The 15,176-nt window shown below is 36.0% G+C and overlaps 1 protein-coding gene across 2 annotated transcripts; it reads right to left on the bottom strand.

The window, feature by feature from the left end:
• Positions 1-498: 498 nt before the first annotated feature.
• Positions 499-11,600, bottom strand: LOC143446183 (small G protein signaling modulator 3 homolog). Of its 2 annotated transcripts, XM_076945710.1 has the most exons (20): positions 11,343-11,600; positions 10,336-10,402; positions 9,233-9,339; positions 7,904-8,005; positions 7,436-7,617; positions 7,212-7,281; positions 5,986-6,181; positions 5,682-5,827; positions 4,322-4,417; positions 4,114-4,224; positions 3,262-3,316; positions 2,986-3,119; positions 2,430-2,585; positions 2,257-2,361; positions 2,116-2,174; positions 1,872-2,036; positions 1,753-1,801; positions 1,562-1,647; positions 1,288-1,471; positions 499-1,196 (listed from the first exon to the last, which is right to left on the bottom strand). In XM_076945710.1, the coding sequence occupies exons 1-20, from the start codon at positions 11,445-11,447 to the stop codon at positions 1,125-1,127; spliced, it is 2,247 nt and encodes a 748-aa protein (XP_076801825.1). In that variant the 5' UTR covers positions 11,448-11,600; the 3' UTR covers positions 499-1,124. The 2 variants fall into 2 exon arrangements, with proteins under 2 accessions (XP_076801825.1, XP_076801826.1); XM_076945711.1 differs by lacking the exon at positions 499-1,196 and having other exon boundaries at positions 1,329-1,471; positions 1,749-1,801.
• Positions 11,601-15,176: the final 3,576 nt, after the last annotated feature.

Genomic DNA, 15,176 nt, shown 5'->3' with positions numbered 1-15,176 from the left:
ATATTTCCTAAAAACCACTGCTAAAAACAACCACATAAATTTCGGTTCTTATTCTGTGCATAAGAGGGTCGGACGCAAACCAAATAAGCGCACAAATTTCCTAACGAGGATTAATGTAAACTGGTTTTAAGCCGTACAGGCCCTTTTACGCAATGGGAGTCTGCATCGGGTATGAAAAGTGCAGGGTTGATTAATGATTTCCCTACCGCTCTGTGTTCTACGAGTAGCCTGCCTAACGAGACCCACTTATACCGTATGCCTAAGTTGTTGGCTTCATCTAACAGTCGCAGTGCGACTGAAATAACTAGATGTCTCGATTTTAGTCGTCGGGCTTGCTAATATTCCGGGGCTAATTATTTTATCATCTTCTAGCAGAATCTAGTTTGATGAAGAACAGCCTATTTTGTCGTTTCTAAGAAGTCGTAAAACAATGTGCAATAACATTGATGAAGGAACTATGTGTGTCAGATATTGACACCAGACAAACTTAAGATGATATCTTGTCTTTACGTCTTTATTGTAGCACACACTTTTGAAAACTATAGACAATTGCACATCTACTAATATAAATAAAAATTTTAATATTCGGTCCAGGTGGTAAAACAAAACGGACAGCAAAATAAAAAGTATATTCGGAATAAGGATAGTGCAAAAGCATTCAACACACGATTCAAAAAGATGAAGCGACCTGCTTAAAACGAGGACGTATTTCAAAGGTTATTCCACCATTTACATTAACAAGTTTCAATGACTGCGAACACAAAAACGTTAAAATACTTTTGAGTATGTGGTTCAAGTTGATGCGGCTTGTTTATAAAGCTGAAACTTATGTTGTGCAAGATACGAGAAAAATTGCAACATATCGACAAAGAACGACACAAAACGTAAGACTTGAAGAATTTACAGCAACCATATAATCAAAATAGTAGCTGGGGCACTTGAAAAATACACCCACCATCGTAGACTAGCTAAATATCTTATCTAGCACACCTATGCCATAACTCATTTCGCGCAATATATACTACAGATACTTCAATGAAGGAAAAAGAACAATAGTTTCCACACACTATTGCCAGGAACACATGTAAACACATATTCGTTCATCAACGGCCGAGTTTGACGTTCTATAAATCCCAGCTAAAAAGATGATGTTTGACAAGCATATCGCGGACTCCCTCCTTTAACGTTTCCTTCGACTGTACAAAAAAAAGAAAACAAGTCGTGAAGACTTGAGAATGTGGGCAGAGATAACACATCACTGAAACAGAGACGACAATATTGACTCACCCTATTCTTTTTTGGCAATTCTCCGTCGGGCGGTAAATAAAAAGTGAATTTCGACAGTAACCTCAACTCGCACTTAATTTGGACCCAACCGGGAGAGAGCAGATAGGACCACGGGTGATACCATTTCTGTACGATTGGCAGTGATGAGCAGAGAGCTTCGAGCCACAAATGAAGTACTTGTTCACTGGAAAACATGAAGATTAGAAAATTTAGCTTACAGCGTAGGAAATACACAATTTAAGCTTTAAAAAATCAACATTAAAATCCCGCTTACTTTAGACCATGGCAGACAAGGGATCGAAGTTTAACGTCCATCTGAGCGTGAGCGTTGTTGTGGCTCATGTTGACGGATTGGATGCACTAAACGTTGAGTTAATGAGTGAGGGATCGTGTGAGCATGACAGGCAAACTTGAAACACATTAATATACTGGAAACACCAGACTACATTAATTATGTATACCTACACGGTACAGAAGTTCCTCTGGAGTTAACACCTTTCCATCTTCATCTAGTCTGTAACACATAAACCAGAGAAGTAACAAAAACGTTACAAACGTTGAGGAATATTTAACTCGGTTTTCACCGGAAGGTTTTGCAAAGGACAAGCCTAGAAAATACGGAATCAAAATCCTTTTCAACTTCATGTGTAGCAGCTTCTTCAATAAACTGCCATGGATGGCAGGCATTTCCAAGCAGCATGGGTCTGCGAAGTCCATGCTCAAATATGGCAGCGAGAGCAGGACACAACCTAAACCACATATTACAAATTACAATAGGAAAGTAGTTGATTTCTCCGATTGTGGCAAGGCACAAAAAATTAAGCTTACCCTCCACGAACAAGGTCTGTAATTGAGCTGTTAACATATCCATCGCCGGCAGTTGAATACTGTTAAAAAATCGTTCTTAAAAACATAAACTGACCATAAAAGCTAATGTATTAGAATTAATACAAAATTAAGGGGACACACCGTCTTGCTTCTTTCATCAACGAGTTCAACAAATTTGGCAGGAAACCAGCCCTGAAGCCCATTTAATTCCCCCACCCAGCAATGTTCATCTCTCATATTAATGAGCTGAATTACATGGTTACAATTAAGTCTACTATTAAGAAGATTAAGAGAACTGTCTTCAGAGTCCTTACGCTTATGATGTCATTTTTCTTGAAGCCAAGCTCGTCATCATCGTTTCTTTCAAAGTCTAAAATTGCTTTTGCTCTCTGATGTCTATGCCTGCTTACATTCATGTAATCATCGTGGTCTTTCATATGACTTTCCGGTGAATAGTCTGGTATCAAATCCTGTTGAACAACAAACTAATATCTTACTGGTGTCTAATACATAAAAATGCAACTGTGAAAGTTCCAAGCAAGTTATCAAATCCCAGTTGAAAATGTTTTATATCCAGTTTGAGATTTCCAAAAATTCATTTTCAGGCAATTGCCGTTATAATTCTATTCAACTACACTGCCCCAGTAGCACTCCAGGTTAATTCAGGAAATTTCATTAAAAGTAATAATTGGAGACACATCAAGATGGTTTGACTCCGGTTTGGGTTTGGACTTGCCTCTTCTGATTTATGGTTCAGGTTCAGAAAATTTTAAAATATTGGGTTCTGGTTTAGTATCTTATCTGCTTAAATTAATTTGAGGTTCAGTTTGGATTTGTCATGCTGGTTCAAGGGTTTACTTCAATACTTACAGCTTCATTCACACGATCAAGTTTTCGAAAGTGATTGATTATGTTCTGGATGGCTGACTTCAGATCTGAGATTAACTCGGTTTGTTTGATATTTTTTGCTTTTAAGTTTTCAAAACCTTCATCAATGCTTGATCCTAAGATAAACTTGAGTGATTACAAAACCCAATACGCTTAAATATAGTTTGGTCATGTAAATAGTAAGGCAAAACCATCACTTGGTGTAATCATTTCTGATACATAGCAGTTAACCATAAACCTCTGTTCAGTTATACCAACCTGAGAAAAGCTTTCCGATGAAGGAACGTCTTCGAACCATTTGCTTTCTGGGAGCCTACAGAAAGAAAAAGTAATATTCCAGAGAAAGGTAATGCACTCCATTGTGGACTAGTGCCCTGTCATACCAGAGAAGTTTGAATGCATCAATAATGTTTGAGCTATGCTGGAGGAAACTTTGTTTACAAAATTTGTTTAGAAACTGGGTGGGTAAATGGGATTTTAAAGAAGGGTTCTGGGTGTAATGCTACAGAATCAGTAAATTTCTCTATGTTGAGTCCCAACTACATTGAATAGAGAGGTTCCAATTTCAATTGCATGGCCATGCTATCAAAATGCTTCAGGTAAGGCTTGCTAACAAGTCATACTCGTCACATTGCCGGAAAAGGCCAACAGCCAACGTTGTTAGCTATATCGGTATCCCTGGACTTGACCTAGCCATGACGAGATAACCTTTGGCTGAAAAGGCAGACGTTGTGAAATATCGTGAGGTAGAAAGAGAGAAAAAACGAGAACATTCATCGAACCACAGGTACGTGTCGCATTTGTAGTCATGGGATAGCAATTTATTTGTCCTAGCATCACTAGTTCTTTACCAGAACAGTTATGGTATGATGAGGCTAAAAATGCCAGTCTTGCCATTGGAGAAGCCCACCCATTACTTTTTATAATTTCTAACGGAACTTTATTCCAACATAGTTAATGCTTTACTGCTGCTGGTCTTATGCGTGTATTATATGTATATTCAAACATCAGCAAACAGAACAAAGTCACACTTTTTAGTTCTTAGATTAGGTCACAATAAAATATAACTTGCGAAGAAAAGTAACAGTGAAACAACAGTAAGTCACTAACCATATATTCATTGGAATGCCTTCCATGTTCAGCCAGTAAATAAGCCTGATGTTTAGCTCGGTGTGTGTCCAGTACTACTGCTGATAGTGAGCCAGCAGTGTCATTGGATGCCTGGAGAGGAAAGATTTTTGTTCTTAGTTATGTGTAACAGTGAAGATTTGAATGTGTTCTGTAAGTTAACAAAGATTTTTTTACCACTGGAGCATACCTTCAATAGTTGATCACCATCATCGACCAAAGTTGGAATTTCTGAAAGTGCATTGAAAATCATTGCTGAGTTGTCCAATTCTGTCAGTAAGTTCTCCTGCACAACACAAAAAAAATTGCTGCAACATTGCCACTGCAATTTAACTTTTTCTTTCAATATGCTTTATAACTTTCGAACTTGCTCTAAATCCTAAATACATTACCAAAACCAATCTAAGTTGATACGTCGGTACAAATATGGGGTTCTGAATTATAATTTTGGCAATGAAATTAATACAACTTCACATTTAACAGTAACTTCACCACTTATAGATAAGCCAGCCTTAATTGATCTCTTCAAATTCATTTGCACTGCAATTAGATGAAAAATGATCAACTGCTTTTGCAATTTTTGCTTTTCAATTTTGGTAACACTGGTGATCAGCTGCAACTGTTAGTTGTAAAGAATAGACACATAGTTTGCTAAGTCACTATTTGATATCACTTTTACTTTCATAGTAACTTTCTTTCACTTCTATTCTCTTGGTAATTGACGATTTGAAACTACTACCCTGAAATAGCGACTGCTATCCTGTAATACTGCAGAAAGAGGTTATAAATTTGTGTTTGTGACTGGGTTTAGTTTATGGCGCCTGATGTTCAGAAGCCACTTCATCCACTTGTCCTGGCCTGCATTTCACTCCTGAGCAAAATAGTACAAAAGAAGCTGTTCACTATGTAACAGCACTTCTGGTATTCAATACCGAGGCCGATTACAAACCTTATCCCAGTTGTACTACCGGGGTGCTAAAAGTCATACCTATCTTTAAAAAAAGACAGTCCAAGAATCGCTCTGGTCGCTCTGGTCTGCCAGTGGTTCAACCTTTTTTTGGCTATGAACCGCATAAAAATTTTTTTTTTCAAGTAATAGGACTCCCACATACAGGATTCCAAAATTCATTAAATGCACACATTTGTAAGTGTAATGCAGAATCGCTGGGGCACTACATAAAATGTTTTGCCAAATCCTAATAAGCTTTTTAAACATTCAAATGTCATGTGCTACTTTTGCAGTGCAAACTCCCTTTTGTATCTTATGTACATATATATATTAGATTCATTCAAGCAATAATACACATTGTTGATATGTACTATACTAGCATAATGACCATGGTTCGATAAAGTACTTTTTATTTAATTAACAATTACTGAAAGTTCATTATGATATTTATGAACCCCCTGAAACTTTCCACGGACACCAAGAGATCCGTAAGTCCAAGGTTAAAAACTGCTGCTCCATTGCAGCCAAGATGTTAATAACAAGAAAGACTGAAATAAAAACCTACTAAACGTACAAAAAGAAACTTTCAAACTTTATTTACCTTCATTTTAAGCATGCCCATGGCAACTTGAAAAAGAACGATAGAACCATCCATGAAAAACTGGTCCCACACACGAACCAGTATCTTTGTGTGTAGCACACCAGCATACAAAGTTATAAACCAATGTAAACTGATAAGTGATATTTCTGGTAAAGATATCAATGAAGTTAACATACAGCATAGTGCAAGAAATGAAATAAAATACAGTAAACGTTAAAACAAAGCAATAAACATCAAACAAACAAAAATTGAAGGAATGTGTTTGAGTACTGCAATAAGAAAATCATTACCAAAAATGACTTACCAATTTCATGCTTTTGTAACAGATTATCAACAAAAGGTAAGAACTGTATTGTGAGCTGTCGAAGAACTCTTTGATCAACGTGCACACCAAGCAAGTCAAGGCCAAAATAGGTGGAAGGAATTAGGTCTTCAATGATGGCACACATCATCCAAAACACGTCCTCTTCTTCCATAAAGAGAAGCAGGTGGGATACGATCTGTGGGATAAGATAGGATGACTAATCTAAGAAAATTATAATTCTTGAACGGTAAATTTTAAGATAAAGGGGGTCACATTATAACTGGTGTACCGACACTTAATCACGCGACATTTAATCACCGACACATAATCACTAGGACATTTAATCACGCGACTTGGATACGTAATCACGCGACATTTAATCACGCGACACATAATCACTTGGATGCGACTGCCAAAGGCTTCCTTGGTCTTTCTTTTAGAACTCCCCGACAATTGTTTTGACTCCGTTGCGCCGGCTTTTTCTATAATGTTTCTTTAAATCAACACCAGCTTCATAAAGTCTAATTGTTATATTGTCCGAAAGTATAACCTATGTAATATCTAACATTATTCTACTGTATTGTCACCAAAGCTCTTGACCAAAGTACCATCAAAACGTTACACCATAAAATACAATGCTACTTGAAACTGTGTCAGAGCGTCGGTTTTGGAACTCTGGAACAATGCCAATGAATGAATTATTACAATTTACTATCACGACCGCCACATCTCTTTGTATCTATAACGACTAGTCTAGTCTACAGACAATCTCGTACTTAGCCACCCGACAATGTGGACTTTCATACGGGGAATTGAAAAAGACATTCAAATGCAACGTGCAACGTTTCTGCAAGGAATTGCTGGTACTCAACCTTCTATTCCAATACGGTACAAGGCACTGAAACTGCGCGTGCAAAACACAGTTGACCGTTGTCTGTCAAGCGAGATTTTAGTCTATCTTCGTGCAGTTGCTTACATTTTCCATGCATAACATTGCTGTAAATTGTAAATGTAAAAAAATATTGTAAATGTGTGATTAAATGTCGCGTGATTAAATGTCCTAGTGATTATGTGTCGCGTGGTTAAATGTCCTAGTGATTATGTGTCGCGTGATTAAATGTCCTAGTGATTATGTGTCGGTGATTAAGCGTCGCGTGATTAATTGTCGCGTGATTAAGTGTCACCAAACCTTATAACTAAGGTCAAATAACAAGTTTAAGTCTTACCATTCCAGTCCCCTGGCAATAGCCATTATCAGGATAAAACCAAGCCAAAGCATTCAATACTTGCCGAAGCCTGAAACAAACAAAACAATTACGTTTTTAGAACTGACCAGTTACAATATAATTAAAGGTGGAAGCTAAACTGATAACCGCCACGCTATACATTTCTAAAAACGTTCATTTCTTGGTAAATTGCAATAAGATGTTGCATTCTAATTCTGAAGTACCTTGGGATTCCTGGGCTATCCAAATTAGAAAAACAAATGTTACTGGGCATGGTACGAAGAAGATCTTTTTCAATTGCTCTTGCCACAGAAAGGTTAGTATTGGAGCTCGCTTTTACAACTTCACTGTAAGTTATTTTGCTTCCGTTTCTCTTCTGCAAAGCACCAGACAGCCTCATCCATACCTGAAAAGATAATATATAATGACACTTGGCAATAATGGGTTTGTTAAAATGTAAAAAGCATAACTCTAAGCTGCAGGTTACAAATTTTGTTTCTAAGTTCCTTTATCTTGAGTGTATTGACAATATTGTATTATATAGCAAAAGAACAATCTTATATCCATACTAGAAACAAAATGCATACATACTAGAAACAAAACAATCAGCATCAATTGGAGGAGTCTAGTTTGCCCTGAAAACCATTTCTGTCAAAACACATAAATAAAGTTAATATTTACAATTTACAAACCTGGGCTCTCATGCTGTGTGGAATTCCATCTTTGACCAGCTGTGAAAGTTTATCTGAACGTGGAATTGATGGACCAATTTTGTCCCAAGTAAGTTCTTCCACCTTTAATAACATATGATGTTTTCAACACCATTCAAGTATTATTTAGGTATCATTATTAATCATAGATAGACAGGTATAGGATATCATACGTACCTCATACCTCCTAAAAATTAGCAATAGATTTTAGATATTGGCTACAATGATCAGAAATTGAAAAGGACTTAAAAACTAAAAAATATAGTGGAAATTGCAAAATCTGTCAGCAGTGCTAATATAGGAATAACATGTATCATACATACAATCATATTGGAGTCTTTTCTTGATCAAAAGGAATCAGTGCTTTAAATTGACATACGATAGCATATAACGCAAGTATGCAAATAATAATGCAACACTACGTTTTATGCATTTCAATTCCCAAAAAGTATGAAATATTTCACTGACAAGCCAATCCAATCCAATCAAAGATTGGATTCAGACAAGACAACCCAATCAATGGTTTACAAATATAACCAAGTGTGACTTAAACGATTTTGGAAAAATATAGAAAAAAAACAATAATCTCAACGCCTCTCCCATTTTGAGAAATGTTTGTAAAATTTTAAGTTTATTATACCTTTGTTGAAGTAACAATTTAATAGCCATAACGTTTAGTGGCAAAGCACTTTCAGACAACAACATTAAAGCATATTTCAGTAATAGTTCACAGTATTTTGTCTACTCTATATTGTAGACCAGCGTGGTCCAACTGCAGGCCCGCGGGCCAAAGTTGGCCCGCGAGCACCGATTTTTGGCCCGCGAACTGATTGTCAGCTTTATAGTCGCTATTGTCGAGGAAGAACCTCGACCGCAAATGTCACATTGATCAGCATTTAATAGCTAAATTTTGAGCTATTCTATTTTCAGTTGTTTTAATAAAAAAAAAGAACTTTTTTCAGTTCTAATATCAATGTCACATTGTTCTTCAGTTCTAATTTCACATTTCTTCAATTCTAATTTAAAAACATTGGCCCGCAAAATAAAAAAATTTTCTGATTTTGGCCCGCGACGAAAAGAAGTTGGACCACGCTGTTGTAGACAAAAACAGCATTTTTTGAAATCTTCCGAAGTTGCCAATTTCATCAAACTGTGCAGCATTAAGGTGTAGATAGTCTATTCCAGGCAAGCTTTTTTGAAATTTTTATGTTTGTAAGAGCAGTTTAATTAGCAAAAGTATGCAAATATCGAGTTTTTATTAAAATATGCAGTTAATGTAGCATCTAACACATAACAGCAAAGTACATTTACCTCAGAATTGCAAGTAAACTCCAGGTGAGCTTGCCATTTCAATTTCTGTTGGTGATCTTCAACAAACGGTTGACCCAATATTTTATTGCTATCTGGTTCTGCTCCATCTGGGTAAAAGTTATAATTTTAACAAAAAGTTGAATCATCACAACCCGGTATTGGGGACTATTTGATAAAATTCCATAAACCAACTCGGAAAGGTCAGACTATGTTATTGTCATCTCTATCTTTCTTGATACGATATGGCTTCATGCAAAGTAGCAACCATAGGTGACAACTTTCAAAATTTTTCGATCTGCCAAACATTTAGACTGCAAAATATGGGGATTCCTTTACTTTACCACTTTTACCTACAGTTTTATAAAGAAGCATAGGTACTTACGGACCATTCTACATACTAAAATGTAGCAAATGTAACTAATATAGTACATGCATTAATTAGTGGATTATGGTATGTAGTAGCTACGTTAGCTACATTTTGGTAAGTAGAAAGGTCCGGTACTTATCTAATTAAGGTTGAATAGTATCTATACTCTACTGTTCATGAATAATTTTATAAGATATAAACTACAGTATGTTATAACATAAATGATTTATCTCACCAATTCTAGGGTCAATTAATACACAATTCAGCTGTTTTCTTTACGAACTTGCCTACATGTGGTAAATAATTAATTAATTTAAGAAAAAAGGACATATTAATTAAGGACATGTAGTGACTGATAAGTGCAGCCTATTAACAGCAATTTTAGGATGAACTCAAAAATTCTTAACCTTAAAAAGGTTGATATATAAAAAAAATGCATTGCACTGGTAAACAGAACATTTTTAAGGTTGTAGCAAATTTTACCTACCTTGTTAAAAACAGAAAATTCAAAAAAACTAAGTCTTTTTGATTATGTATTCATTTACGTTCAAAACTATGCCAAATATTGGCAGGAAAGTAAAAATCAAAGAAGAAAATAAGACTAGGGTCTACAGCTAGTCTGAACTTTTACCAAATAAATTAGTAGGGTTGCCCATAGAAAATCAATTTAAATAGGCTACGCCGCTACGGTACTTCACAAATCTGCATTCTGCAGGAAGGCCACCCAGTTACAAACCTTCTTTATCCACCCGAAACCCAAACTCATTATAGTGATATTCAAGTTGTTCAAAGGACTTGTCAGTCTACAAAAAAAAGTATAAAACGTAAGCAAAATGGGTTACAGATGCTGCACACTGTAAAACCTAAACATGCTGTTATTTGAACTGAGTGATGTAGGCTACAGGTTTAATAGACCATTTCCGAGTTACAGACACCATTTTTTTTGGTGGCAAGATTTTTTCGTTCGCGTATACTTAACAATGAAAATTGTTGGACCACTTCAATTCTTTTTTAAATTACAAGCGTTTTGAGCATGAGGTTGTAAAGATTTCGTTCATCTGAGTAGCATATAAATTCTTTTACGCAATGAAGAAAAAATTTTGAAAATATGTCGTAGTTTTTATTTTACGGCAGTTTGAATCCTACGCACTGTTTGATACATGATGGCTGGATACGTGGTCAGTGAAGCATGCAACATAAAATGCGTAAAAGTTTACGTGGTACCTGCGGTACATGTGAATGTAGTAATTTAGTTTTCATTTACCTTTAGTTGATATTCTAAACTTTGCTCGACATGCCAATCTAAATTAGCCTATATAACGCGCCTCAGATAACACACAAATTCTTAAGCATTTTACGCCGTATGCTTCGCTAACCATGCATCCTGATGTCACATTGAACAAGTCCAATGCGTAGGATTCAAACCACTGCAAAAAAAAGAACTGAGCAACATATTTTCAAATTTTTTTCTTTGTTGCGTAAAGGAATGCATATGCTACTCAGCTTCGAAGCGAAATCGTTGCAATCCGATGTAGAAACGTTTGCAAGTTAAAAAACAATCAAAGTGGGTTTTTCTTTTCTATCATTTCTATTATTAAGTATAGGTGATCTTGCTACCCAGACAGTACGGTAACTCGGAAATGGTCTATTGAACATGAATTCTCACGCTTTTACTTTATTATTAAATTCTAGCATATAAGTATAGCATATAAAAAAATGACATAATGGTGAAGCCCAACGAACCTGTGCCAATTTGTCCAAAACAGACTTTGGCCGGATAGACGTTAAAAGAGCAGATAATGGACCACCTACTGAAACATTAACGTCGCAATGAAGGTTTAAATCCATTTTCTTCTTTCGTAAGTTCAGATAATCAACCTATCTTTGCGAACTTAGTTTGAACTTGTCCATAAAACCGTTATGCAGAAGCAAATCAGCACATTTATTTTGATAAAACTCCAACCTATACAATCCTATAAGTCTGTAAGCAAATGGTAACGATGTCAATGTGAAGTGGGACCAAGTCACCAAGCTTCCATCACGGAACCACAATTATAGACATCATACCATTACGAAACTACGCATGAAGGATCGCATCAGATAAGATGTACTGTACAGCCATATTTTATCAATAGACCTTTTCCGAGCAACGGCCTCCAATTTTTTCGTCCCACTTTGATTCTTTTTTAAATTACAAACGCTCTGGGATTTTGATTGCAACTATTTTGCTCAGGTAAATAGTATATGAATTCCTTTACGCAATAAAGAAAAAATTTCGAAAATATATTGCCTAGTTCTTATTTTGAATCCTACCCACTGGACTTGTTCGGTATGACGCCTGGATACCTGGTCAGAGAAGCATGCGACGTAAAATGCTTGATACCTACGGTGCGTGTGAATGTAGTAATTCTGTTTGTGTTTATTTTTAGTTGATTATTTTAAACTTTGCTTGCCAATGCCAAACAAAATAAGCCTGTTTAACGTGCCGCAGATTACACTCAAATTCTTAAGCATTTTACCTTGCATCTCTCATTAGAATAGAAGAAGATTGGCGTTTTATTCTATTCTTACTTTAGTGTAATACGCTAAACCAGTGGTTCTCAACCTTTCATGGATCGTAGCGCCTCTTACAGCGACTCTTAAAATCTGTGGCCACCTGCTCAGTAATAAAATGTAGATTGTTGATTGCAAAACACTTTTTACTTCACTACTGTGTGTGCAGTAGTCTTCGCGCCGTTAATTTTACACAGCAAACACACGCACAAAAACGTGAGAAACTTCTGTTACGCTTTGTCTCATCTTCCCCTACTACTACACTGTTGCTCACTTGTGAGGCATCTGCTCGTGGTCACTTTAACCCTCCACCCCCAGGGTGGCCATAGACCCTCGTTTGAAAAACACTGCGCTAAACTTTAAAACTTAGATAGGATTGCGTTAAAGAGAGTAGTCCAAACATTTTGTAATTTTACGCCCCAGAAACTGCTTATAAACGCCTCGAAATGAATTTTTGTATTTAAACGTAGGCTACGGTAAATTTCATAAAATTACTTTTCTTCGACAGATCGTAATTTACTCGGTGGAATCGAATATAATATGTTTTTATGTTGGCACTTGACATGTTATAGCTATAGTGTTGACTTGACCCGTCTAATCAAATGTATCTTACACCATAACACACCATAAAATAAATGACACGCTCAGATCTTACTTCACCACGTTTCAACCAATTGGATTAATGTAATCGAACCAAAACCTGCTTGCTTCATTTAAACAAGCTAGACAAGGAATTTCCCAATTCATGGCATGCAATTTTCAAACGCCGTATTACTCGCTTATCATGTGGTTTTCGAGGACCAATCAAGTTTTCTGATAAAAAAGGCAAGCTAGAATCGTTTCATTTTATACCTGAGTGAATACGCGAACTTCTTTTGGCGCGGGACCATATATTAAAAAATCGATGAAATCGGCCTAAAACCAGCCCTGCTAATAGGTCTGCAGTTAGCAGTATAGCAGTGTCTCCCGTGCTTTTTCCGTGATTTAACTTTATCCTGAAGACAATCTGAGTTACGTTAAGACTGGCTTTGAAGTTAAAGTTGTTTTACACACTCATCGATTGAAACAGCAAAGTAATAAAACCCAAATGACAACTTTGATGATGATTCAGAAAGGGTGCAATAAACTGGCATTAACTTTAAAAAGTTCTTTTTTCGCTCACACTGTCAACGTAAGTTTATTGTGAAGTGTAAATGAATGCATAATTAGGGTAATTTCAAATAATCTCACACTGAGAGAAATTTAAATCTCCGCTAGGTGATGCCAAGCAGCCTAATATCGGTAAATGTAAACATTGGAAACAACAAAGACACTGGATCATAAAATCAGACAATTTGATGAATTTACGGCTTCGTGTGAAATGCGTATAAAACAAAAAGCACAACTTTTAAATGAAATGAACATAACAATGAAAACCCAAGCTGTAAAAATCAAGGACAACCTGAGATTTATTCTGTAATTGAACACACAAATCGAAAATTATAATATAATAGAAAATTTGATATAATTTAATGCATGCAAATGCCTTTTCGAAGATACCGTTTATAAAGCCCTATTTATCTATATGCAGGTTTGCTTTACAAACATGCGCATTGTCAAGCGCCGCTAAACGTGAGTATACGACGCACGTAAATTGCGAGTAAAATATCTTAATTGCCACGTTTTCATCTTCGCGGGATAATCAGCAGATATCAAGCTAAAAAAATACTGTTTTTGTGAGTTTTTTTTATCAAAAGTTATTAAAAATACAAAAGTATGGATTGATACTTAGTGAGACAGGGAAACGTTATTTTATTTTTTAAAATTCAAATTAACTATTAGTAACAGTATAGGTCTAGACAACCGCATAAAATATTTATTTTATGGATTGATTTAAAAAAAGTAACGTATAACAAGCAATCGATTTTTCCGACGTAAAAGTCGCCCAAAAACCTTTTTCATGTAAGTTATTAGCATTAGCTAAATTCATATTTTCATTTTAGGTTCCATCAGCCTTTTTGTCGCCACCATACGCTCAAGGCGGCAGGCTATTACACAGCAGCAAGCCAGTTTCAAACACCGATTCTATCTGATCTATCGTAGAACGCGGTTTACCAAACACGTATGTGGTTTTTCGTGAAGTCCACACATTGTTCTTTTGCGTGTTAAAAACGTGCTTTGTCGAACGAGCGATAATGTGTAGGTTTCTTTTCGAATCATTACGAACAGAATGGAATACTATACAATTAAAACTGAAAATGGTTATTAGAGGCACAATAAACGTCATTGGTGTTTCACCTACCACACGCTAAACATCTAAAACATATCTATTTTTTCAATTAAAATTTATAAGGAACTTTAGTCAGGTTTTCAAGCGCGTTTTTGATAATTAAAAAGCGTTTATTTGGCTATTAACATTACCAAAATACCGATGGCAAAGAGTGCAATTAGTTACATAATGAACGGGTTTGTATTTTGTGGTGTATACCATTCCCATTGCTGCTATGTTGAGTGTGGTATGCAAAAGATTTTAACGAGAAATCAGCATAGGTATATACAGTGTCAGGCTGCTGTTATTTTATGCAATTTGTAGGAAACAAATAAACAGGTTTCAAATCAAAAGTGTACTAAATGACGATATTTGAAAGTAACTAAGCCACCCTTAGACAAATAAAACAATAAAGCATGGCTTTTGATAACATATGAAATAGAATAGTTAAGGCATTTAGCAAGGTTGCGAAAACGTCAACACATGGACAAAAGTACAACAACCCCAACAATTGAATGAGTTTGGTTTATTAGTTTTTGCACCTGGTATGATACTGTTTGGAATTTGCTTGGCATTTTAAAGCTCTTGTAAAAATGCCAGATTATTTTTGCAATCTCTTTAGCATTATTTGTAAAAAAATTCGGGAGTCGGCCGTCTAAACAAACCCCTTGTTTGTGAAGAAAGCGCCCGGGGTTCACTTGTGCTTATGAATAGTCAGCAGCAAGCTCGCTGGCGTCAGTTCTGAGGCCTGAGGTCGCCTGTCAACCTTAAGACGG

Source organism: Clavelina lepadiformis, chromosome 2 (genome assembly GCF_947623445.1).
Source record: "Clavelina lepadiformis chromosome 2, kaClaLepa1.1, whole genome shotgun sequence".
NCBI lineage: Eukaryota > Metazoa > Chordata > Ascidiacea > Aplousobranchia > Clavelinidae > Clavelina > Clavelina lepadiformis.
This window is presented reverse-complemented; position numbering and strand designations above follow the sequence as displayed.